General features: G+C 45.5%; 2 protein-coding genes across 2 annotated transcripts; one reads left to right on the top strand and one right to left on the bottom strand.

The window, feature by feature from the left end:
• Positions 1-529: 529 nt before the first annotated feature.
• Positions 530-12,531, bottom strand: aph1b (APH1B gamma secretase subunit). Its single transcript, XM_014176632.3, has 6 exons — positions 12,213-12,531; positions 11,363-11,533; positions 9,428-9,501; positions 5,060-5,182; positions 3,307-3,434; positions 530-2,884 (listed from the first exon to the last, which is right to left on the bottom strand). The coding sequence occupies exons 1-6, from the start codon at positions 12,323-12,325 to the stop codon at positions 2,717-2,719; spliced, it is 777 nt and encodes a 258-aa protein (XP_014032107.1). The 5' UTR covers positions 12,326-12,531; the 3' UTR covers positions 530-2,716.
• Positions 12,532-19,379: 6,848 nt separating this feature from the next.
• Positions 19,380-23,829, top strand: LOC123730793 (immunoglobulin superfamily containing leucine-rich repeat protein 2). The gene is made up of 2 exons (XM_045708761.2): positions 19,380-19,652; positions 20,494-23,829. The coding sequence occupies exon 2, from the start codon at positions 20,503-20,505 to the stop codon at positions 22,672-22,674; it is 2,172 nt and encodes a 723-aa protein (XP_045564717.2). The 5' UTR covers positions 19,380-19,652; positions 20,494-20,502; the 3' UTR covers positions 22,675-23,829.
• Positions 23,830-24,066: the final 237 nt, after the last annotated feature.

Below are 24,066 nucleotides of genomic sequence, written 5' to 3'. Positions count from 1 at the left end.
CTGACTCTACAGTGGTGAGAGTAGAGAGTTCACTCAGGTTGGTTATGATGAACCTGACTCTACAGTGGTGAGAGTAGAGAGTTCACTCAGGTTGGTTATGATGAACCTGACTCTACAGTGGTGAGAGTAGAGAGTTCACTCAGATGGTTATAGGACCTCATCGGCCCAACACCCAACTCCATCAGAAGTTAAAGGACCTCATCAGCCCAACACCCAACTCCATCAGAAGTTAAAGGACCTCATCAGCCCAACACCCAACTCCATCAGAAGTTAAAGGACCTCATCAGCCCAACACAAGACCCAACTCCATCAGAAGTTAAAGGACCTCAAACTTTTGTTTAACCGTTTTATTTTCCTATGTACAATGGAAACTAGGAGGTGTAACATAAAGGTTAAATAGTCATTTAGAAACAATATTATATACACATTTCAAAAAAATCAGAGGGAACAGTTTGTCATCACCTATGTACATACAGATTGTTGTGCTCTTGATGGCACGGTAGAATTAACTTGACAATGGAGAATGAAGTGCTACTACTTTTAACTTTATATCAATACAGAAGCATGGGGAAATAACAGGGTGCACACAGGCACGCGTCAAAACAGGAACATACAGCTCATTTGCATATCAGTGACCTTCAACCCTGAGAGGCTGATACTATTGGCTGGGAGTTCTCGACTAGCATGTTAAAGCTGTACAGCTCCATACACGACACAGGTCAGAGAAAAACATTCAAAACCATGACAAGTGAGGTGACTCATTTCATTAAATTATTTCAGCCTGGTGTAAACTAACTTCTGTTGAGCTCTCTATAGGAGTTGGTTTCCACAGGTCAAACTCACTGCCTTGAAAAATCTGCTAATTCATCAACAACAACGTGGTACATGTTCAATCATTTGTTCCTCAAGGGCATGTCCTCTTTTAAAAAGGGAGAATCCGCATTTTCCAATTTTCACTTAGTCATCAGTTTGTATTGATGTCAATGGGAATATTTAACTAAAATGGAAGTCAGGACTAAAAAAGGGTGCTACAGTTTGGGTCGGTTTACTCAGACAAAAGGTTAAGCCACTTCTAAAAAGCATTCTCAGTTGAGAATTTTGAAAGTTAAAAGTGCTTTTCAGTCCAGGAATAAGTTTAATCTGGGTCTGGGAAACCTCCCCCTGTACGTCCTAAAGCCAAATAGATCAGACCAACCCTTGAGGTCAGTGTGATTACAAAAACAAAACATTTAGCTGAAGCAAAGCTTAGCAGCACTAATCAGTATGTAAAGCACATCATTCATATAAAAACAGTATTATCATCATCAGGTCAATATTTATATTCATCAAGTTTAGGCCAAATATATTCATCTGGACTATCAAAACAAACACACCACGTTTTACATATTTTCAGTTTGAATCAGAACTTCATTTTGAAACAGCTCATGACTTAGAGAGACACTATCAGACCTAATATGCTGCTTTTGTTCTCCAAAGGGATTTGCTTTTTTTTGGTAATTTATGAAAAGTAAGTTGTTGATATGCAAACACTGTTGTATTGTACTACCAACCCTTCTAAAACAGGAGAACAATACAGCTGCCTGCCAGACTGACAACTAATACAGCAGGAGACAGAAACATGAACGTGATAAAAAACATCACAGGTCTGATATAGATTAAACACTAAAGGTCCATTTACAAAGACAATCCAGGGCCGTATATTTATAAAGCATCTCATAGTAGACCTGCCGATCTACAGTGGGATGAGTTTAGCCTTTCAGATCAGAACCAATAAGATTACATGGACATGGGGGGGATCGATCTGATCCTAGATTATAATGAATAAGATTACATGGACATGGAGGGGTCTGATCCTAGATTATAATGAATAAGATTACATGGACATGGGGGGGGTCTGATCCTAGATTATAATGAATAAGATTACATGGACATGGAGGGGGTCTGATCCTAGATTATAATGAATAAGATTACATGGACATGGAGGGGTCTGATCCTAGATTATAATGAATAAGATTACATGGACATGGGGGGGGTCTGATCCTAGATTATAATGAATAAGATTACATGGACATGGGGGGGGTCTGATCCTAGATTATAATGAATAAGATTACATGGACATGGGGGGGGTCTGATCCTAGATTATAATGAATAAGATTACATGGACATGGAGGGGTCTGATCCTAGATCAGCGCTTCTACTCAGATGCTTTATGAATACAGGGCCAAAACACTAGCTACCTCATCATTACTGTAGAAGGCACAGATCCAGAGAGAAAGAGAGACCCATCTGGTGTCAAATAGGTACCGTCTCATTAAGGAACTACATACTCTACATTTTAAAACTACACACAGATAACATGTGTTTGTCCCCCCCAGTTGTAAACAGTTTATCAACCGTTCTGAGCAGTGTCAGCCAGGGATGAAGTGGTAACAAAAGGATCCTCTAGATTATTCTATTACTAATGCACTGTAATACATCTGGAAATGCTGCTCACAAAATAAAAAGGTGTTTAAACAATATTTACTCTCTGGACTACATCCCTGGAGCCTATTTCCAGTCCCCAGCACCACTGAAACAATGATACACAGAACACATGGGGGGGGGGTAGAGACATCATCGACCCAGTTTATCTTTAATTTATTTATTTGTGTGTGTGGTGTGAGTCCTGTTGGATAGCGTCCCCATACAGTGTGTGTGTGTCTTCAGTGGTGTTCTGTTATCTGGGCCGGTGGTTGGCCAACAGGAAGTCCTTGTCTTTGCAGGTAAGGCAGAGTTTAAGGTTCCGGAGAGATCCCCCGGCGCAGAAGAACGCCCAGAGACCCACGAGGAACACGATGATATAGGTGGGAACCAGGCTGCCCACGTACTGAGGGTTCTGGAATGTCTAGGAGAGAAATAACAAAGACTGATGAGTTATGGATCTCTGGGGGAAATTCATACAGAAGGTTCTGGTTCAGGAACCTCTGGGAGAAAAAAATACTGAGGGTTCTAGAACGTCTGGGGAGAGACATGACAACAAAGGCTGAGTTAAGGGCCTTTGGGGACATGTTTTGTCCCATTTGAAGTGCTGTGGTGAAGAACAGGAATCAGTGGAGGAGCCTTTGTGACATTATGTCCCAATGGGGATGAAGACATTACTAAGTAAGTAAAAGTACTAGGCTGTTGTCCAGTAAGACTACTGCCAACACATTTACTTCTGAGTATTTATTCATCAACCCATCAGTCAAGTCCACCTACTGCATGGACACATTGATCTACTGTATCTGTCTATCCATCCAGCCATCCTTTGTCTCTTTTCTGACTTACCAGACAGGAGACGAGGAGGTGGCTGATGACGACCACAGCCAGAGACCACCAGTGTTGTTTCTCACAGGAATCAAAGAACACAACCCCCCAGAACATGTGGAGCAGGATGATGGCCATGGTCATGAAGGCTATAGGGGAGACAGAGACAGAGTTAGCCTCAGGATGATGGCCATGAAGGCTATAGGGGAGACAGAGACAGAGTTAGCCTCAGGATGATGGTCATGAAGGCTATAGGGGAGACAGAGTTAGCCTCAGGATGATGGTCATGAAGGCTATAGAGGAGACAGAGACAGAGTTAGCCTCAGGATGATGGTCATGAAGGCTATAGGGGAGACAGAGACAGAGTTAGCCTCAGGATGATGGTCATGAAGGCTATAGAGGAGACAGAGACAGAGTTAGCCTCAGGATGATGGTCATGAAGGCTATAGAGGAGACAGAGACAGAGTTAGCCTCAGGATGATGGTCATGAAGGCTATAGGGGAGACAGAGACAGAGCGGTTAGCCTCAGGATGATGGCCATGAAGGCTATAGAGGAGACAGAGTTAGCCTCAGGATGATGGTCATGAAGGCTATAGAGGAGAGAGAGACAGAGTTAGCCTCAGGATGATGGTCATGAAGGCTATAGAGGAGAGAGAGACAGCCTCAGGCCAAATCAGAAAAATGACTACTAGGCCTCCCTAGTGGTGCAACTGTCTAACACGGAACCCAAACCGGCTGCGTGCGTGCGCCATCGTGCATAAATGTATTTTGTCCCCCCCACACCAAACGCGATCATGACACGCAGGTTAAAATATCAAAAACTCTGAACCAATTACATTAATTTGGGGACAGGTCGAAAAGCATTAAACATTTATGGCAATTTAGCTAGCTAGCTTGCACTTGCTAGCTAATTTGTTCTATTTAGCTAGCTTGCTGTTGCTAGCTAATTTATCCTGGGATATAAACATTGACTTGTTATTTTACCTGAAATGCACAAGGTCCTCTACTCCGACAATTAATCCACACATAAAACAGTCAACTGAATCGTTTCTAGTCATCTCTCCTCCTTCCTTCCTCCTTCACAAATAGAAAGTACTTCTATTTTAGCCCGTGGCAACGCAGACGCTCGTTGGGGAGCGCGAGCAGTGTGGGTGCAATAATTGAATAATCTAGATTTCTAAATTTATTTTGCAACGCTCGCACACGCGATGCAAGCGGTGTAGTCAGGGTATTAGGCACTGCATTGTAGCGCTTGAGGCGTCACTACAGACCCGAGTTTGATCCCAGGCTGTGTCACAACCGGCCATGACCGGGAGTCTCATAGGACAGCGCACAATTGGCCCAGCGTCGTCCGGGTTATGGGAGGGTTTGGCCGGGGGGGGGGCTTGACTTGGCTCATCGCGCTCTAGCGACTCCTTGTGGCGGGCTGGGCGCCTGCAGGCTGACTTCGGTCGTCAGTTGAACTGTGTTTCCTCCAACACATTGGTGCGGCTGGCTTCCGGGTTAAGTGGACGTGTATTAAGAAGCACGGTTTGGTGGGTCATGTTTCGGAGGACACATGACTCAACCGCCGCCTCTCCCGAGCCCGTTGGGGAGTTGCAGCAATGAGGCAAGATCATTGGATGAAAATTGGATCTCACGAAATTGGGGAGAAAAAGGGGGTAAAATACAAAAATAAATGACTACTTTCAGGAAAGTTAGTGAAATAAAATGTCTTCCCGTGTGGTTTCAGATTATTAAGTACATTTTAAAACATGGGAGACTCATACAGTACCTGAGGACAGGAAGTAGTGTTGGGAGTCTCCATGGATACCAATGGTGCCGGGGCCAACAGAATCGGCCAGGATATTGACCATTGAGAACGCTCCACTCATGAAGCCGAACCCCAGTCCAGACACTGGGGAGAAACAGACAACAGACACACTATCAGACACTGGGGGAAAAAAACCAGAGAGACACACTATCAGACACTGGGGGGGGAAACCAGAGAGAGACACTATCAGACACTGGGGGGAAACCAGAGAGAGACACTATCAGACACTGGGGGGGAAACCAGAGAGACACACTATCAGACACTGGGGGGGAAACCAGAGAGACACACTATCAGACACTGGGGGGGAAACCAGAGAGACACTATCAGACACTGGGGGGGGAAACCAGAGAGAGACACTATCAGACACTGGGGGGGGAAACCAGAGAGAGACACTATCAGACACTGGGGGGGAAACCAGAGAGACACTATCAGACACTGGGGGGGAAACCAGAGAGAGACACTATCAGACACTGGGGGGGAAACCAGAGAGAGACACTATCAGACACTGGGGGGGAAACCAGAGAGACACACTATCAGACACTGGGGGGTAAAACCAGACACACTATCAGACACTGGGGGGGAAAAAAACCAGAGAGACACTGGGGGGGAAACCAGAGAGACACTGGGGGGGAAAACCAGACACACTATCAGACACTGGGGGGGGAAACAAACCAGAGAGACACTATCAGACACTGGGGGGGGAAACAAACCAGAGAGACACACTATCAGACACTGGGGGGGGAAACAAACCAGAGAGACACACTATCAGACACTGGGGGGGGAAAAAACCAGAGAGACACACTATCAGACACTGGGGGGGGAAAAAACCAGAGAGACACACTATCAGACACTGGGGGGAAAAAACCAGAGAGACACACTATCAGACACTGGGGGGAAAAAACCAGAGAGACACTGGGGGGGAAACCAGAGAGACACTGGGGGGGAAACCAGAGAGACACTGGGGGGGAAACCAGAGACACACTGGGGGGGAAACCAGAGAGACACACTGGGGGGGAAACCAGAGAGACACACTGGGGGGGAAACCAGAGAGACACACTGGGGGGGAAACCAGAGAGACACACTGGGGGGGAAACCAGAGAGACACACTGGGGGGGAAACCAGAGAGACACACTGGGGGGGAAACCAGAGAGACACACTGGGGGGGAAACCAGAGAGACACACTGGGGGGGAAACCAGAGAGACACACTGGGGGGGAAACCAGAGAGACACACTATCAGACACTGGGGGGGAAAAAACCAGAGAGACACACTATCAGACACTGGGGGGGAAACCAGAGAGAGACACTATCAGACACTGGGGGGGAAAACCAGAGAGAGACACTATCAGACACTGGGGGGGAAAACCAGAGAGAGACACTGGGGGGAAAAACCAGAGAGAGACACTGGGGGGAAAAACCAGAGAGAGACACTGGGGGGGAAACCAGAGAGACACTATCAGACACTGGGGGGGGGGAAACCAGAGAGAGACACTGGGGGGAAAAACCAGAGAGACACTGGGGGGGAAACCAGAGAGACACTGGGGGGGAAACCAGAGAGACACTGGGGGGGAAACCAGAGAGACACTGGGGGGGAAACCAGAGAGACACTGGGGGGGAAACCAGAGAGACACTGGGGGGGAAACCAGAGAGACACTGGGGGGGAAACCAGAGAGACACTGGGGGGGAAACCAGAGAGACACTGGGGGGGAAACCAGAGAGACACTGGGGGGGAAAACCAGAGAGACACTGGGGGGGAAAACCAGAGAGACACTGGGGGGGAAAACCAGAGAGACACTGGGGGGGAAAACCAGAGAGACACTGGGGGGGAAAACCAGAGAGACACTGGGGGGGAAAACCAGAGAGACACTGGGGGGGAAAACCAGAGAGACACTGGGGGGGAAAACCAGAGAGACACTGGGGGGGAAAACCAGAGAGACACTGGGGGGGAAAACCAGAGAGACACTGGGGGGGAAAACCAGAGAGACACTGGGGGGGAAAACCAGAGAGACACTGGGGGGGAAAACCAGAGAGACACTGGGGGGGAAAACCAGAGAGACACTGGGGGGGAAAACCAGAGAGACACTGGGGGGGAAAACCAGAGAGACACTGGGGGGGAAACCAGAGAGACACTGGGGGGGAAACCAGAGAGACACTGGGGGGGAAAACCAGAGAGACACTGGGGGGGAAAACCAGAGAGACACTGGGGGGGAAAACCAGAGAGACACTGGGGGGGAAAACCAGAGAGACACTGGGGGGGAAAACCAGAGAGACACTGGGGGGGAAAACCAGAGAGACACTGGGGGGGAAAACCAGAGAGACACTGGGGGGGAAAACCAGAGAGACACTGGGGGGGAAAACCAGAGAGACACTGGGGGGGAAAACCAGAGAGACACTGGGGGGGAAAACCAGAGAGACACTGGGGGGGGAAACCAGAGAGACACTGGGGGGGAAAACCAGAGAGACACTGGGGGGGAAAACCAGAGAGACACTGGGGGGGAAAACCAGAGAGACACTGGGGGGGAAAACCAGAGAGACACTGGGGGGGAAAACCAGAGAGACACTGGGGGGGAAAACCAGAGAGACACTGGGGGGGAAAACCAGAGAGACACTGGGGGGGAAAACCAGAGAGACACTATCAGACACTGGGGGGGAAAAAACCAGAGAGAGACACTATCAGACACTGGGGGGGAAACCAGAGAGAGACACTATCAGACACTGGGGGGGGAAACCAGAGAGACACACTATCAGACACTGGGGGGGGAAAACCAGAGAGAGACACACTATCAGACACTGGGGGGGGAAAACCAGAGAGAGACACTATCAGACACTGGGGGGGGGGAAACCAGAGAGAGACACTGGGGGGAAAAACCAGAGAGACACTATCAGACACTGGGGAGGAAAACCAGAGAGACACTATCAGACACTGGGGGGGGAAAACCAGAGAGACACTGGGGGGGAAACCAGAGAGACACACTATCAGACACTGGGGAGGAAAACCAGAGAGACACTGGGGGGAAAACCAGAGAGACACACTATCAGACACTGGGGAGGAAAACCAGAGAGACACTGGGGGGGAAACCAGAGAGACACTGGGGGGGAAACCAGAGAGACACTGGGGGGGAAACCAGAGAGACACTGGGGGGGAAACCAGAGAGACACTGGGGGGGAAACCAGAGAGACACTGGGGGGGAAACCAGAGAGACACTGGGGGGGAAAAACCAGAGAGACACTATCAGACACTGGGGGGGAAAAAAACAGAGAGACACACTATCAGACACTGGGGGGGAAAACCAGAGAGACACTATCAGACACTGGGGGGGGGAAACCAGAGAGAGACACTATCAGACACTGGGGGGGAAAACCAGAGAGAGACACTATCAGACACTGGGGGGGAAAACCAGAGAGACACACTATCAGACACTGGGGGGGGAAACCAGAGAGAGACACTATCAGACACTGGGGGGGAAAACCAGAGAGAGACACTATCAGACACTGGGGGGGAAAACAGAGAGAGACACTATCAGACACTGGGGGAAAAAACTGAGAGACACTATCAGACACTGGGGGGGAAACCAGAGAGACACACTATCAGACACTGGGGGAAAAACCAGAGAGAGACACTGGGGGGAAAAACCAGAGAGACACTATCAGACACTGGGGGGGAAAAAACTGAGAGACACTATCAGACACTGGGGGGAAAAACAGAGAGACACTATCAGACACTGGGGGGGAAACCAGAGAGAGACACTATCAGACACTGGGGGAAAAAACTGAGAGACACTATCAGACACTGGGGGGAAACCAGACAGACACACTATCAGACACTGGGGGAAAAAACAGAGACACACTATCAGACACTGGGGGGAAAAACAGAGAGACACTATCAGACACTGGGGGAAACCAGACAACAGAGACAGATGTAATGGCACTCTATGGTCTAAAATAACAGCTATGTGGGTTTTATTGTAATGTAATATGAACCACGATAACTAACTTTACCACAGAGAGAAAGGCAAGGGCCTACATAACTCTGCCTCAAAGCTAATATCTTCCATCTGCTTCCATTAATAATCTCTAATATCGTCCATCTGCTTCCATTCATAATCTCTAATATCGTCCATCTGCTTCCATTCATAATCTCTAATATCTTCCATTCATAATCTCTAATATCTTCCATCTGCATCCATTCATAATCTATAATATCTTCCATCTGAATACATTCATAATCTCTAATATCTTCCATCTGCTTCCATTCATAATCTCTAATATCTTCCATCTGCTTCTATTTATAATGTTATGAAGGAGGTAATTTTCTGTCTTCCTCCACATACCATAGGCTAGTTGCCGTATGGAGATCGGCATCGTTTCCTCTGCACTCAACATGAGCAAGCCTTCGTTTGCCTTCCTGTAAACCAAAGAAATAGCACAACAATCAAACTACAGTATCAAATATAGTAGCACCAAACCCAACCCTTAATTATTCTACAGTTTGCACGTTTCTTTAACATCTAAAGACAAAGAAAACAGTCAAACAATCATCAAATCCCAGAGTGTCCATCCACTATCATTAAGTGTCCAAGTTTCTCTTACAACAAAATCTATGAAAAAAGCAAGAATCTGTCAGCTACTGGAATATACAGCTCCTTCAGAAAGTATTGTTGTGTTGTGTTACAGCCTGAATTCATAATTGATAAAAATAGATTCTCACCCATCTACACACAATACCCCAAAATAACAAAATGCAAAAGATGTTTCTAGAAATATTTGCCAATGTATAGAAAATTAAAAACACAGAAATATCTCATTTACATAAGTATTCAAACCCCTGAGTCAATACTTTGTAGAAGCACCTTTGGCAGTGATCTACAGCTGTGAGTCTTTCTGGGTAATTCTCTAAGAGCTTTACGCACCTGTGCCCATTATTATTTTCAAAATGCTTCCAAGCTCTGTCAAATTGGTTGTTGATCATTGCTACATAACCACTCATTTTCAGGTCTTTTAAGGTCATAGATTTTCAAAGTGGACTTAAGTCAAAACTGTAACTGGCCATTCAGGAACATTCACCGTCTTCTTGGTAAGCAACTCCAGTGTAGATTTGGCCTTGTGTTTAAGGTTATTGTCCTGCTGAAAGGTGAATTCATCTCCCAGTGTCTGGTGGAAAGCAGACTGAACCAGGTTTTCCTCTAGGATTTTGCCTGTGCTTAGTGCCATTCCATTTCTTTTTTACCCTGAAAAACTCCAGTCCTTAACAATTACAAGCCATACCCATAACATGATGCAGCCACCACTATGCTTGAAAACATGGAGAGTGGTACTCTGTAATGTGTTGTATTTGCCCCAAACATAACACTTTGTTTTCAGGACAAAAAGTTCAGCGTTTTGCCACATTTTTTGCAGTATTACTTTAGTGCCTTGTTGCAAACAGGATGCATGTTTTGGAATATTTATTATTCTGTACAGGCTTCCTTCTTTTCACTCTGTCAATTAGATTAGTATTGTGGAGTAACTACAATGTTGTTGATCCATCCTCAGTTCTATCGCTGTCCTGGCGTCGTGAGGGAGCTTGTTAATGCTAACTGCTAACACAAGAGCTATAGAATAATATAGTGCTGCAGTATAATGCTAACTGCTAACACAGGAGCTATAGAATAATATAGTGCTGCAGTATAATGCTAACTGCTAACACAGGAGCTATAGAATAATATAGTGCTGCAGTATAATGCTAACTGCTAACACAGGAGCTATAGATTAATATAGCCGTGCAGTATAATGCTTCTAGGAAGAAATGGCAGAATGCATAAGGGAAATAGGCCCTATATAAAATAGCGCATTCTAACAGAAGTTTAGTGTGCGCATTCGTGACGAGTGGGCATAAATCCACATCTCCACAAGGCCAGTGACAAATAATATAAATGTTATCCATTTTAAAACAAAATGTGGAATAATTCAAAGGGTATGAATACTTTCTGAAAGCACTGATATTCCTCTCAACAATGTACTTCTTCTCTGTTACAGTCTGGAAAACCCCTGAGTGATACAAGACCAGAATGTAGAGCAGCAGCAGCGCTGAGCAGGTCATGGGATAGGCTTACTACTGGGTTCAATTACTATTTGAAATAATTTCAAATACTTTATCTGGGTTTGACTTGAGCGTGTCGGGCTTAATTGACCAATAGATGACCTTAACTGCCATCGCTGACTATGTAGCACTCCACACAGGCTAAAGCAAATGACTACTAGTTTTTGAGCCCAGGTCTGCTACTTACTTTAGCAGCTTGTAGTAGCCAAAGCGGAAAGTCTCCTGCAGCAGCACGGAGAGAACCACCCCGAATATGAGCAGTCCTTTCTGCTGGGAGGAACTCTCTTTGTTACTGATCTGAACTGTGATGAACCACACTAGTGAAGACAGCAGCAGAGAACACAACCAGAAGAACGCTCTGGGAGAGAAAAAGAAACACACGAGTTTAACACTAGGTATAGAAACACTCAAATAAAATAAGGTTCAGTCACACACACTAAAATGGACAGAGTTTAGGATGAACTTGTCTCCAAAGAGGATGTCTTAGACACATAGTACTGCTGTATACAAAATAGACACTGGTCAATACACACTCAACATAATACATACATAGCAAGGTACCCCTGTCATACACATTGTACACTTCTCATATAGCCACATAAATATTTGACGAACTGTCTGGGCTCATTAGTACATGCATTAATTACTGTACTGTGAAATAAAACATTCTACGGGTGCTCCACAAAATGTAAAAGAAAAACAGGGGGTACCTGTAGTCGCGCATGTGCGACTATTTAGGTTTAGTGCTGGGCTGGAACAAAACCTTGCGCAACCAGTAGCTGTCCAACTAACAGTGGTTTGGGTTTAACATTTGCAGACACTTAACTGAGTCAATAATTACAATACAGCAAAAGCACATGTCCGAAAATGTGTGACCAATACGAAAGAGGTTTTGTTTGTGATTTAGCGTTAGCCTTTGGGCTAACTAGTTATCGGTTATCATATACGGCTGACTGCTGTTAGCTAGATGGCTACACTATCCAAATCTAGATGGTTTGCTTGTTATTTATTTAGTTAACGTTACGCTAGCTACTTACCCAGCGATAAGAAAGATCACTCGGAGTGGGTCCCTGGCAATAGTAAACAAGAACAGTGCAATGGCAGGGCCGAAAGCGATGAATGTACACCCGAAGAACACAGATGCAGTCATTTTGGGGCTTGGTCCGACTTCGACTCAAGTTAGCCTGTTAACAAAACCTCCACCGCAGGGCCCTTCTTCTCTTCAATGACCGAAAGAGTGTATCTTTCCCGAGAGCTTGGATGCTTCTTTACAACTGAAGCCTGAAGCTATCTATATAATCTCATTGTTGTCTATTTTATTGTGGGTTCCTTGATGCTACAGTGTCGCTTCCTGTTTTAATTGTTTGTAGACACGTGACCGCAAGAGCAAAGATATTCGACGAACGACAGAAATTCCCGCATAGCCAATATTCAGCAATTGCTTTCAGACAATGATAAATGATTTCAGACAAGACGATGCACCTAAATTCTAAATATAGCTATTCATACGTTAGTTGTATACGTGTGATTTATGAAAATAGTATTATTTATGACTGTGCCGTTATCGAATTTAGAGAAATAAATAGGTCGGCTTTCTCGTTTCCTCACTATCTTTGACTCAAAGCTCAATCTCCCAACAGCGACATCTACAATCTTCATACGGCATTACTTTCTGGGATAGTATTAACCAACGTTATCAATCCACTCTCAAATCAAAATTCAAATCAAATTGCATTTTGTCACACGTGCCGAATACAACAGATGGTATTCGGCGCATTACCGTGAAATGCTTACTCACAAGCCCTTAACCAACAATGTAGTTTATCAAATTGGTTGGGTTTCTTTGTCAAATTGTAGGCTTATCGTGTGTATTTAAATACAAATATTTGATGCATTTTTTTTGAACAGCTGTTTGACCAACATTTAACAGCAGAGGTCACTATTTGTTCTCTACCAGATAAAGACTGAAGCAACCAGCTGTTGTGTCTGTAAATGATCCCTGTTCATTAAAGCCAAGATGATGTGTCATGGTGCATCTGTCACAGCCACCTCTGAGTAACAGAAACCATTCAGTGCCTGGCTAGATTAGCAAGATACATAAGATCACATCTGCTGATTCCAAATGACATCATGTACTATGTTTTGCCTATGACTTCATGCAGTGTGTCAACTCTATTTGAGTGGTTCCACAATGTGGCTTTTAAATCTGTATTTTGTATTTTCAACTAATATATCATTGTGGAGTGAAATTTTAACACATGTTTTCTATCTCTAACATCTGTTACATCAGCCCAGACTATATGCACCGCATTAAATAGAATTAGATGATCTCTATGACATGTACAGCCCTATCATCTTTGATCTCTCTCTCTCTCTCTCTCTCTCTCTGTCTCTCTCTCTCTCTCTCTCTCTCTCTCTCTCTCTCTCTCTCTCTCTCTCTCTCTTGACGTCTCTCTCTCTCTTTGATCTCTCTCTCTCTCTCTCTCTCTCTCTCTTTGATGTCTCTATCTCTCTATCTCTCTCTCTCTTTGATGTCTCTATCTATTTATCTATCTCTCTATCTCTCTATCTCTCTCTCTCTCTTTCATGTCTCTCTCTCACAGCTAATTAATTATTCCACCAGGGAAAGTATTTTCTTTATATATGTTTAGCTGTTGAGAGAGACCATTTACATCAATTTGAAAACATTTCAGACAATTATTCTAGCTTGAGTTAGCCTAATAAAAAATAGCCTAATAAAAAATCCAAACCTTTCCAGTTAGATGACAGGTTTAATTTTGCCCACTAAGCACTGGTGTACCCCAACAACAGAATGGTGAGGGTGTACCCCAACAACAGAATGGTGAGGGTGTACCCCAACAACAGAATGGTGAGGGTGTACCCCAACAACAGAATGGTGAGGTTGTACCCCAACAACAGAATGGTGAGGGTGTACCCCTAACAACAGAATGGTGAGGGCGAACCCCAACAACAGAATGGTGAGGGTGTACCCCAACAACAGAATGGTGAGGGCGTACCCCAACAACAGAATGGTGAGGGTGTACCCCAACAACAGAATGGTGAGGGTGTACCCCAACAACAGAATGGTGAGGGTGTACCCCAACAACAGAATGGTGAGGGTGTACCCCAACAACAGAATGGTGAGGGTGTACCCCAACAACAGAATGGTGAGGGTGTACCCCAACAACAGAATGGTGAGGGTGTACCCCAACAACAGAATGGTGAGGGTGTACCCCAACAACAGAATGGTGAGGGTGTACCCCAACAACAGAATGGTGAGGGTGTACCCCAACAACAGAATGGTGAGGTTGTACCCCAACAACAGAATGGTGAGGGTGTACCCCAACAACAGAATGGTGAGGGTGTACCCCAACAACAGAATGGTGAGGGTGTACCCCAACAACAGAATGGTGAGGGTGTACCCCAACAACAGAATGGTGAGGGTGTACCCCAACAACAGAATGGTGAGGGTGTACCCAACAACAGAATGGTGAGGTTGTACCCCAACAACAGAATGGTGAGGGTGTACCCAACAACAGAATGGTGAGGGTGTACCCCAACAACAGAATGGTGAGGTTGTACCCCAACAACAGAATGGTGAGGGTGTACCCTAACAACAGAATGGTGAGGGCGAACCCCAACAACAGAATGGTGGAATGGTGAGGGTGTACCCTAACAACAGAATGGTGAGGGCGAACCCCAACAACAGAATGGTGAGGGTGTACCCCAACAACAGAATGGTGAGGGTGTACCCCAACAACAGAATGGTGAGGGTGTACCCCAACAACAGAATGGTGAGGGTGTACCCCAACAACAGAATGGTGAGGGTGTACCCCAACAACAGAATGGTGAGGGTGTACCCCAACAACAGAATGGTGAGGTTGTACCCCAACAACAGAATGGTGAGGTTGTACCCCAACAACAGAATGGTGAGGGTGTACCCCAACAACAGAATGGTGAGGGTGTACCCCAACAACAGAATGGTGAGGGTGTACCCTAACAACAGAATGATGAGGGCGAACCCCAACAACAGAATGGTGTGGGCGATCCCTAACAACAGAATGGTGAGGTTGTACCCCAACAACAGAATGGTGAGGGTGTACCCCAACAACAGAATGGTGAGGGTGTACCCCAACAACAGAGTGGTGAGGGTGTACCCCAACAACAGAATGGTGAGGGTGTACCCCAACAACAGAATGGTGAGGGTGTACCCCAACAACAGAATGGTGAGGTTGTACCCCAACAACAGAATGGTGAGGGTGTACCCCAACAACAGAATGGTGAGGTTGTACCCCAACAACAGAATGGTGAGGGTGTACCCCAACAACAGAATGGTGTGGGCGTACCCTAACAACAGAGTGGTGAGGGTGTACCCCTGTTTGAGATTTGAGGTGAGATTTTTAACAGGGCTTTTTCCTTCCAATTTATACTTTGGCCACAAATAGGACTATAGGACGAGTCAGCAGCATTATGAGTTAACAGAAAATGAACTTGTAAAAGTGAGATTTTCACTGGACAGTTACTCTAACTGAATTGTGAAAACTAATTAAGAATGTGTTAATGTCATTACTGAAATGGTGACAATTGAAACCATAGCAACATGAAAATAAATGTTGAAAACTGACCCTTTTTTAGTCTGTCTCTGCTTCACTCTGCCTGCTCAAACCTTAAACCTGACACTTCTCCATCTTGTCTGCCTTTGCTTCACTCTGCCTGCTCAACCCTTAAACCTGACACTTCTCCATCTTGTTTGTCTCTGCTTCATTCTGCCTGCTCAACCCTTAAACCTGACACTTCTCCATCTTGTCTGCCTCTGATTCACTCTGCCTGCTCAACCCTTAAACCTGACACTTCTCCATCTTGTCTGCCTCTGATTCATTCTGCCTGCTCAAACCTTAAACCTGACACTTCTCCATCTTGTCTGTCTCTGCTTCACTCTGCCTGCTCAAACTTTAAACCTGACACTTCTCCATCTTGTCTGCCTTTGCTTCACTCTGCCTGCTCAACCCTTAAACCTGACACTTCTCCATCTTGTTTGTCTCTGCTTCATTCTGCCTGCTCAACCCTTAAACCTGACACTTCTCCATCTTGTCGGCCTCTGATTCACTCTGCCTGCTCAAGCCTTAAACCTGACACTTCTCCATCTTGTCTGTCTCTGCTTCATTCTGCCTGCTCAACCCTTAAACCTGACACTTCTCCATCTTGTCTGCCTCTGCTTCATTCTGCCTGCTCAACCCTTAAACCTGACACTTCTCCATCTTGTCTGCCTCTGCATCATTCTGCCTGCTCAACCCAGACCCTTAAACCTGACACTAACTCCATCTTGTCTGCCTCTGCATCATTCTGCCAGCTCAACCCAGACCCTTAAACCTGACACTTCTCCATCTTGTCTGTCTCTGCTTCACTCTACCTGCTCAACCCAGACCCTTAAACCTGACACTTCTCCATCTTGTCTGCCTCTGCTTCACTCTGCCTGCTCAACCCAGACCCTTAAACCTGACACTTCTCCATCTTGTCTGTCTCTGCTTCACTCTGCCTGCTCAACCCTTAAACCTGACACTTCTCCATCTTGTCTGCCTCTGCTTCACTCTGCCTGCTCAACCCTTAAACCTGACACTTCTCCATCTTGTCTGTCTCTGCTTCACTCTGCCTGCTCAACCCTTAAACCTGACACTTCTCCATCTTGTCTGTCTCTGCTTCATTCTGCCTGCTCAACCCTTAAACCTGACACTTCTCCATCTTGTGACACTTTGCGTAGGCCAATACTGCCATGGCAGCCCGCAGACAGCCGGATGGAGTGGTCCACTCAAAGTGGATGAGCGACGGGGCTGAGGTGACTGGAAACGGGCGGAGTGCTGGATGTTACACCCGTCGTTGCCTGGCAGTCAGGACGTCGGCCCAGCGAAGTCTGGTCACCAGAAACCTGATACCCCAGGTCGACCAGGAGACAGGAAGCAGGGGATAGAGAACACTAACAGAATGGCCCTGGCTGCCTCAGGACAGCGTGTGGGAGAGCTGCTAGCTAGCTGGCTGTCTCAGGACACCGTGTGGGAGAGCTGCTGGCTAGCTGGCTGCCTCAGGACACCGTGTGGGAGAGCTGCTAGCTAGCTGGCTGCCTCAGGACACCGTGTGGGAGAGCTGCTGGCTAGCTAGCTGCCTCAGGACACCGTGTGGAAGAGCTGCTAGCTAGCTGGCTGTCTCAGGACACCGTGTGGGAGAGCTGCTAGCTAGCTGGCTGCCTCAGGACACCGTGTGGAAGAGCTTCTAGCTAGCTGGCTGCCTCAGGACACCGTGTGGGAGAGCTGCTAGCTTGCTGGCTGCCTCAGGACACCGCGTGGGAGAGCTGTGGGAGAGCTGCTGGCTGCCTCAGGACACCGTGTGGAAGAGCTGCTAGCTAGCTGGCTGCCTCAGGACACCGCGTGGGAGAGCTGTGGGAGAGCTGCTAGCTAGCTAGCTGCCTCAGGACACCGTGTGGAAGAGCTGCTAGCTAGCTGGCTGCCTCAAGACACCGTGTGGAAGAGCTGCTAGCTAGCCGGCTGCCTCAGGACACCGTGTGGGAGAGCTGCTAGCTAGCTGGCTGCCTCAGGACACCGTGTGGGAGAGCTGCTAGCTAGCTGGCTGCCTCAGGACACCGTGTGGGAGAGCTGCTAGCTAGCTGGCTGCCTCAGGACACCGTGTGGGAGAGCTGCTAGCTAGCAGGTATTGAAGAACTTTCTGTTCAAGGGGACTTTGTTGTTTGTTTTTAGTAAATATAGGGGGTTTATTTATTTTTGTGTGAAATATTTGCTTTTGCTAACCAGTGTGTGAAACGTAATATTGCGTGTGTTCCAGGCAGCTGCCCACAGGAAGGGATTCTGTCCAGAGGCATGGTGGAGCCTTGTTGCAATATACCTTATGGCTGAAATGTTTGATGAGAGCACATGGCAAATGGACTTTGTTGTATGACCAGAGACACCGCATACAATGATGAGATGCTTGTGTCTCTGCCCTAACAAGGAGATTCGTTGTCCACAGAGCGGAACGGCGGGCTGTCAATCTCCTGCCTATTCCTTTCTTTGGATTGGTGGATACATCTTGTTATTTGAATACTTCTTAAAATAGCCAATTCGATAAGGGGTGTTGATGTCAACCGCCTATATTCAATGGAGTGTGAGCTGCTATGCTAGCCTCATGAATACACCTAGACCATCTTGAATTTCAACAGGGACAACTCCAATATAAAGTGTTTTTTTCTCAAAGTTGCCGGGGTTTCACGTGCATCACACTTATATCAGTACACTCCTAACAGCCTAAGCATTACCAAACTTCTATTCGATCAAATAAGCCTCTTGTATCAAAATGGCAATTCATTTGTATCTTTACTAAATTCGACAGTCTCTCATTTCCCACCATACAAAACTCTTCACTTGCTTAATCGTTGATGATCTACACAGATTTTGGACGGAGTAAAACCTCTTGCTTCACCTTTTCCTCTCTGGTATGAAGTAAAAAAAAAATAACATGTCGACGTTTATAGGGATGAGTCTTTTCCTTGAGGCAGAACTGGGCGATTTCTGCTAGATGGGCCAGCTGCAAAGTCAAAATTAGCTCTATTGTAAAATGTTTAATTAATTTAAGGTTATAGTTAGGCATTCGGGTTAGCAGTGTGGTTAAGGTTAGGGTTACGTTTAAAATGTGATTTTATGACTTTGTGGCTGTGCCAGCTAGTGACCACTTTGCAGTGCTGCCTCCAGAACAACATTCATGACAATAAACGCTAACCTGCGCGAAAATATGGACAGCTGTCTGTTGGCCTTGGTCCGCTTCCTGCGCCACTTTGTTCCTTTGGTTTGTATGTTTGTTTGTTTTTTTAGTAGCATGGTTTTTAAGTTAAAAGTAAAGAAGCAATTGGTATACAGACATAAAACATTTTAACTGAATTGTGAAGAGGAAATGACAAAGTGTTAACTTGATTACTGAAACGGTGACGATTGAAAACCTGCCTTATTAAAATAACTGTAAAAAAAAACGGTCCTTTTTGTTGTCTGCCTCTGCATCACTCTGCCTGCTCAATCCACACCCTGGAACCGGGCACTTTTCCAGCTTGTCACATCTAGGCCTACATAACAGTTATTAACAGTCCATCAATAATTGGCTGGGTGGGTTTCCTACACTGTTGTCATGGAAGATAACAGAAGCCATGGAAGAGGGAGGGCGCGTCACTTTAATTTTTGCAACGTCTACTTTCCAGAGGCTGGCGTGTGCTGTGACTCTCTGCAAAATCCCATCGCAACGCACAGACATATCAGCATCCGACCAGGAAAGGGACCCACATATGTTTCAGCAATCATGTAAGAGCAATGCCATACGTGCACACCTTTAAAAACTTGCTCCCAACTCATCATGTAGCCAGCTTTATGGGGTTCTAATAAGAGACCACTCCTATCAATAGCAAGAATATCCGTTGCTTCCATTGCGCTGGGGAAAACATCACACTGGTAAGATGTGTTATGTTGCTTTTGATGGCGAGGTTGAATGTGTTTATGTTTGCTTAGAAATTGGAATTTGTAGAATGTAAAATTGCTCTTTTAATTGCGTTTTGACCTCTAAGGACACCTGAGTCATCGTGAAATATAACTAACATTTACTTCCTAAAGGTTTTACATTTAGTTGTGTTTTTTTGCAGTGAAATGTCGCCTTGATTGATGCATGACCATAGCATTCTACACCAGCTGCACGCATGTACTGATTCCGCGGTTAACAACATCATAAGCGGTGCGGGTGCTGTCGGTCTCAGCACCAAGGACAGGGCTCGGGCACAGTCGCTGTGGCGTAGTTTAAAAACAAATTGCAGGCGCTCCAAAAAGGTGGCAACCTTTTTCACAAGCTCTCTGGTTTAGTTGAACTGATCAGTTTTGTTGAAATTTCGAATTTAATAATACAATCTTTCTATATTTTTATAACAGTACATTATTATTGTCAATGGATATCGAAACGAATAATTCTGGTAAAAAATGTAACCATCAATATTTTTGTTCTAATTTAAGCAGAATTCCTAACGCATGGTAGGCTATCGGACAAATATAAAGTATTACAGTTAATATGGAAATCCTGTAAATGGATTTCAAAGTCAGGGGTTGGCAGTTGCAATATTTATTAGCCTATTCATCAATATTCATATTTTCATTGCTGCATTTACACTCAAGAGAATGTTGAGGTATCTTTTCTCCAGGTACTGTTTATGAATGGTGACTGGGAGTGTGCAATGTGAATTGTAAACAGCTTTGACATTTACAATTAAAACAGATATCTAGTGACACAGTGACATTTGTTTTGCAGGAAGAGAAAATGTCTCGTTCCTACGTGTTCTTCCTCTCCTTGTGGAGCTCTGTTATTGGAGTCGGACACGGCTGCCCTGAACTATGCGACTGCTCCGACAAGTACGGACGCCACTTCGCTGAATGTTCCTACAAAGACTTGGTTGACATCCCTGAAAGGTTGCCTCCCAACGTGACCACTCTGAGTCTCTCTGCCAACAAGATATCTTTGGTGGAGTCGGGCAGCTTCGACAATGTGACCCATGTCACGTCCTTATGGATGGCCAATAACGAGATAGTCACCATCGAACCGGGCACCCTGGCTCCCCTGGTCCAGCTGCGGAACTTTGATGTCAGTCACAACAAGATGGTGGACTTCCCTTGGGAGGATCTCCATCACCTCACAGCCCTGCAGCTGCTGAAGATGAACCACAATGAGATGGTCAGTCTGCCTAAAGACTCCTTCTCTAACCTCAAGGACCTGAGGTCTCTCCGCCTCAACAACAACAGGTTCACCACTATAGCGGAGGGGACTTTCGACAGCCTGATCTCCCTGTCTCATCTACAGCTCTATAACAACCCATTCACATGCCACTGTAGGATGGACTGGCTGAGGGACTGGATTCTAAAGACCACCATATCGGTCCCAGAACAGAACTCGATTGTCTGTGACAGTCCAGAGCAGTTGAGAGGAGTGGTGATCGTGAAACTGTCTGAGTCAAAGTGCATGGCCCCTAATGTTAGCATAACGGCTGAGCCTAACCTTGAGAACACAACACTCTATGAAGGCACAGTGTTGATCCTGAACTGTGAGATCAAAGGGAACCCAAAGCCAGAGGTTATCTGGAAAATCCACACAAACCGTCAAAGTGTAGAGTACCCTCTGTCCACCAAAGATAAAGAATTAGCAGAATCCAATGAATCTAATGAGGATTCTAAAACGGCAGACAATCCATTTGAAATGTTCCATAACGGCACTCTAGTCATACCGCGCCTTAGTAAAAAGGACAATGGCAACTACAGCTGTACCGCCACCAATGAGTTTGGTGAAGATGACGATTCACTATCAATAGTAGTGGTAGTACCAAAACCACCACCACCTCGACCTGTTGGAAAAGTGACTGACCCACCAGTTATTATTAATGGGGAGAAAATCCCCTCAGTACTTCAACCTGTGATCAAAACCTCCATTAAAAACCCTTTCAAACCATTCAATATTCCCCATTTGGAAGGAAAGTACAATATCTTCCCAACCCTTCCTCCCATTGAAGTTGACACTGAGCGTACGGAGCAAGTGCCCAAATATCCGTCCCGTGCAACTAGCAAATGTACCTTGACCAGTGAGACACAGTACATCTCCAACCAGGCCGTCAATATAAGCCTGGAAGATGTCAGGCAGTATACCTTTGACTTTGGAGTCATAGCCTTAGGGGTGTCAGAGACTGAGGCTAAAGTTAGACTCAATCCTCTCCTCCTTCCTAAAGACAACACAGACATCCGTCTCAGCACCTCAGAAGGGTTCCATTCCATCAACAAAGAGCCTCCCAACCAATCAGAGGTAACCAGGAGAGCCCAGGTGGACTCAGGGCTGTATCTGTGTGTCACCTCAGACCACAGACACTCAGCCATCCAGTGGTCCAGGATGGAGGATGGCATCAACACCTATCTGTTCCAGGACCTACGCCCCGGCGCCAACTACTCCCTCTGTCTCACCTACAGAGGAGAGGACTGTGAGGTGCAGGTCCTCTTCACCACCAGGAAGAGAGTTCCTAACCTGTTGATCATTATAGTCGTCAGTATCTGTCTCCTCACCGTCTCCACCGTGCCCCTGCTGGGGGCCACCTGCTTCCACCTGGTCTACAAATACAGGAACAAGACCTACAAGCTCATCATGAAGGCTAAAGACCACCAGCATCACATGGAGAGGAACCTAGTGGTCAACTTCAACCTGAGGAACTCGTACGCCGAGTCACAGACGCAGATCACAGCCAGCGAGATGGGGGAGGGAGAGGACGGGGAATCGGAGAGTGCGGGAGAGAGAGAGGAGGACGTGGAGGGGAGTGTGGTGACCGAGTCGTTCACTCTGTCTCAGTACAGAGGGAATCTGGATGAGTGTGAGATGGGGTCAGAGTTCAGCGATAGGTTACCACTAGGGGCGGAGGCTGTTAATATCTCTGGGCATTTCAAAGAGCCACACCACTGATCCTGTTGTTGTTGTTGTTAGTATTTGATAGATTGTCTTGACTAGACAGGTTCTAGTCATCTTCAGTCATGATCACATGTAAGTCTCACAGTAACTGTTTATCGATCCATGAGAGAAGAATCTGTGACCTGTCGTTTTTCAAAATGGCTGCCATATCAATGGCCTGGATACAGTGTAGACAAAGTCATAGGTGCTTCCGCTTTTGAATGGAAAAGTAAAGAAGGTAGTTTATGTATGCTGTGAAGATTAAGTTAAAAAAAAACATCTCTGTAGTAAAATATGTAAGCCTATTCTAAAAATAGACCCCTCCGGTGTGCTCTTAACTGTGACGTTTCCTGAGACTTGTGACAGTTATTCAGTGTAGTCTGTCACAGGCAAGAAGGCGAGAAGCTTTTAACTGTATCTAAAATGTCTCTTCTTAAAGTAACAGATGCACTTATGAATGTCTGTGTTAATCTATTGTAGGCTATCAATGCTATTTTTTATCTAGAGTGAATGTCCGCTTTACTGTTGCCAACAAACCCTTAAGCTGTGTGTCACAAGCTATTGTTCGAAGTCATTTTACAGTAACCTTTAATCTGCTATTGTGTCAATAATATACAGTACCAGACAAAAGTTTGGACACAAAAACCCTTGAATGAGTAGGTCTTTATTTATTTTTTAAACTATTTTCTACATTGTAGAATAATAGTGAGGACATCAAAACTATGAAATAACACATATTGAATCATGTAGTAACCAAAAAAAACAATTAACCAATTTAAAATATATTTTAGATTTTAGATTCTTCAAAGTAGCCCCCCCCCCCCTTTGCCATGATGACAGCTGTGCACACTATTTGTTGTTTTTAAATCTAGAGTGAATGTCCACTTCACTGTTGCCAACAAACCCTTAAGCTGTGTGTCACAAGCTATTGTTGTAAGTCATTTCACAGTAACCTTTAACCTGGTATTGTGTCAATAATATATATGATCCGTATGTCTCTATCTCATATCCATTAAAACCCCCACTGTTACGCAACTCTTACATTTTGACAGTAAGATAAGTGTTACATTTTGATAGCGTATGATTAAATTTAAGTGTTAAGATGTGTAAATTGCCTCAGTGTTCATCCTCTGCTATATGTGCCTGAAGTAATAAAGTATTGACAAGGAATGCTTGTTCATTATTGATTTGCAGCTTCCTGACATGGCGTGTTATTCCATCTATAGTGAAATGCCAAAAAAAGGGGTTGTTGTATAACGAATGAACTGTCTGAATGTTGGCTTCTGTAAAATGGGTTTCCATACGCAGTCATCATGGTTCTTTAAAACATGCTTACACGTTTGTTGTTCCCCTGTATTTACTTTGAAACTGTTTTATTTGTTAGAAAAGAAGTCTCTCTTTCAAAAT

This window comes from Salmo salar, chromosome 26 (assembly GCF_965601325.2).
Source record: "Salmo salar chromosome 26, fSalSal1, whole genome shotgun sequence".
NCBI classification, from domain to species: Eukaryota; Metazoa; Chordata; class Actinopteri; order Salmoniformes; family Salmonidae; genus Salmo; species Salmo salar.
Note: the sequence above shows the minus strand (reverse complement) of the source record. Positions and strands in the feature narration are given on the sequence as shown.

Coding starts and splice junctions, on each gene's coding strand:
- LOC123730793 (XM_045708761.2), top strand. CDS start 20,503: ATGTCTCGTTCCTACGTGTTCTTCCTCTCCTTGTGGAGCTCTGTTATT.
- aph1b (XM_014176632.3), bottom strand. CDS start 12,325: ATGACTGCATCTGTGTTCTTCGGGTGTACATTCATCGCTTTCGGCCCT. Junction 11,534..12,212: donor GTGATCTTTCTTATCGCTGG/GTAAGTAGCTAG, acceptor TTTCTCTCCCAG/AGCGTTCTTCTGGTTGTGTT. Junction 2,885..3,306: donor ACCTCCTCGTCTCCTGTCTG/GTAAGTCAGAAA, acceptor TTTCTCTCCTAG/ACATTCCAGAACCCTCAGTA.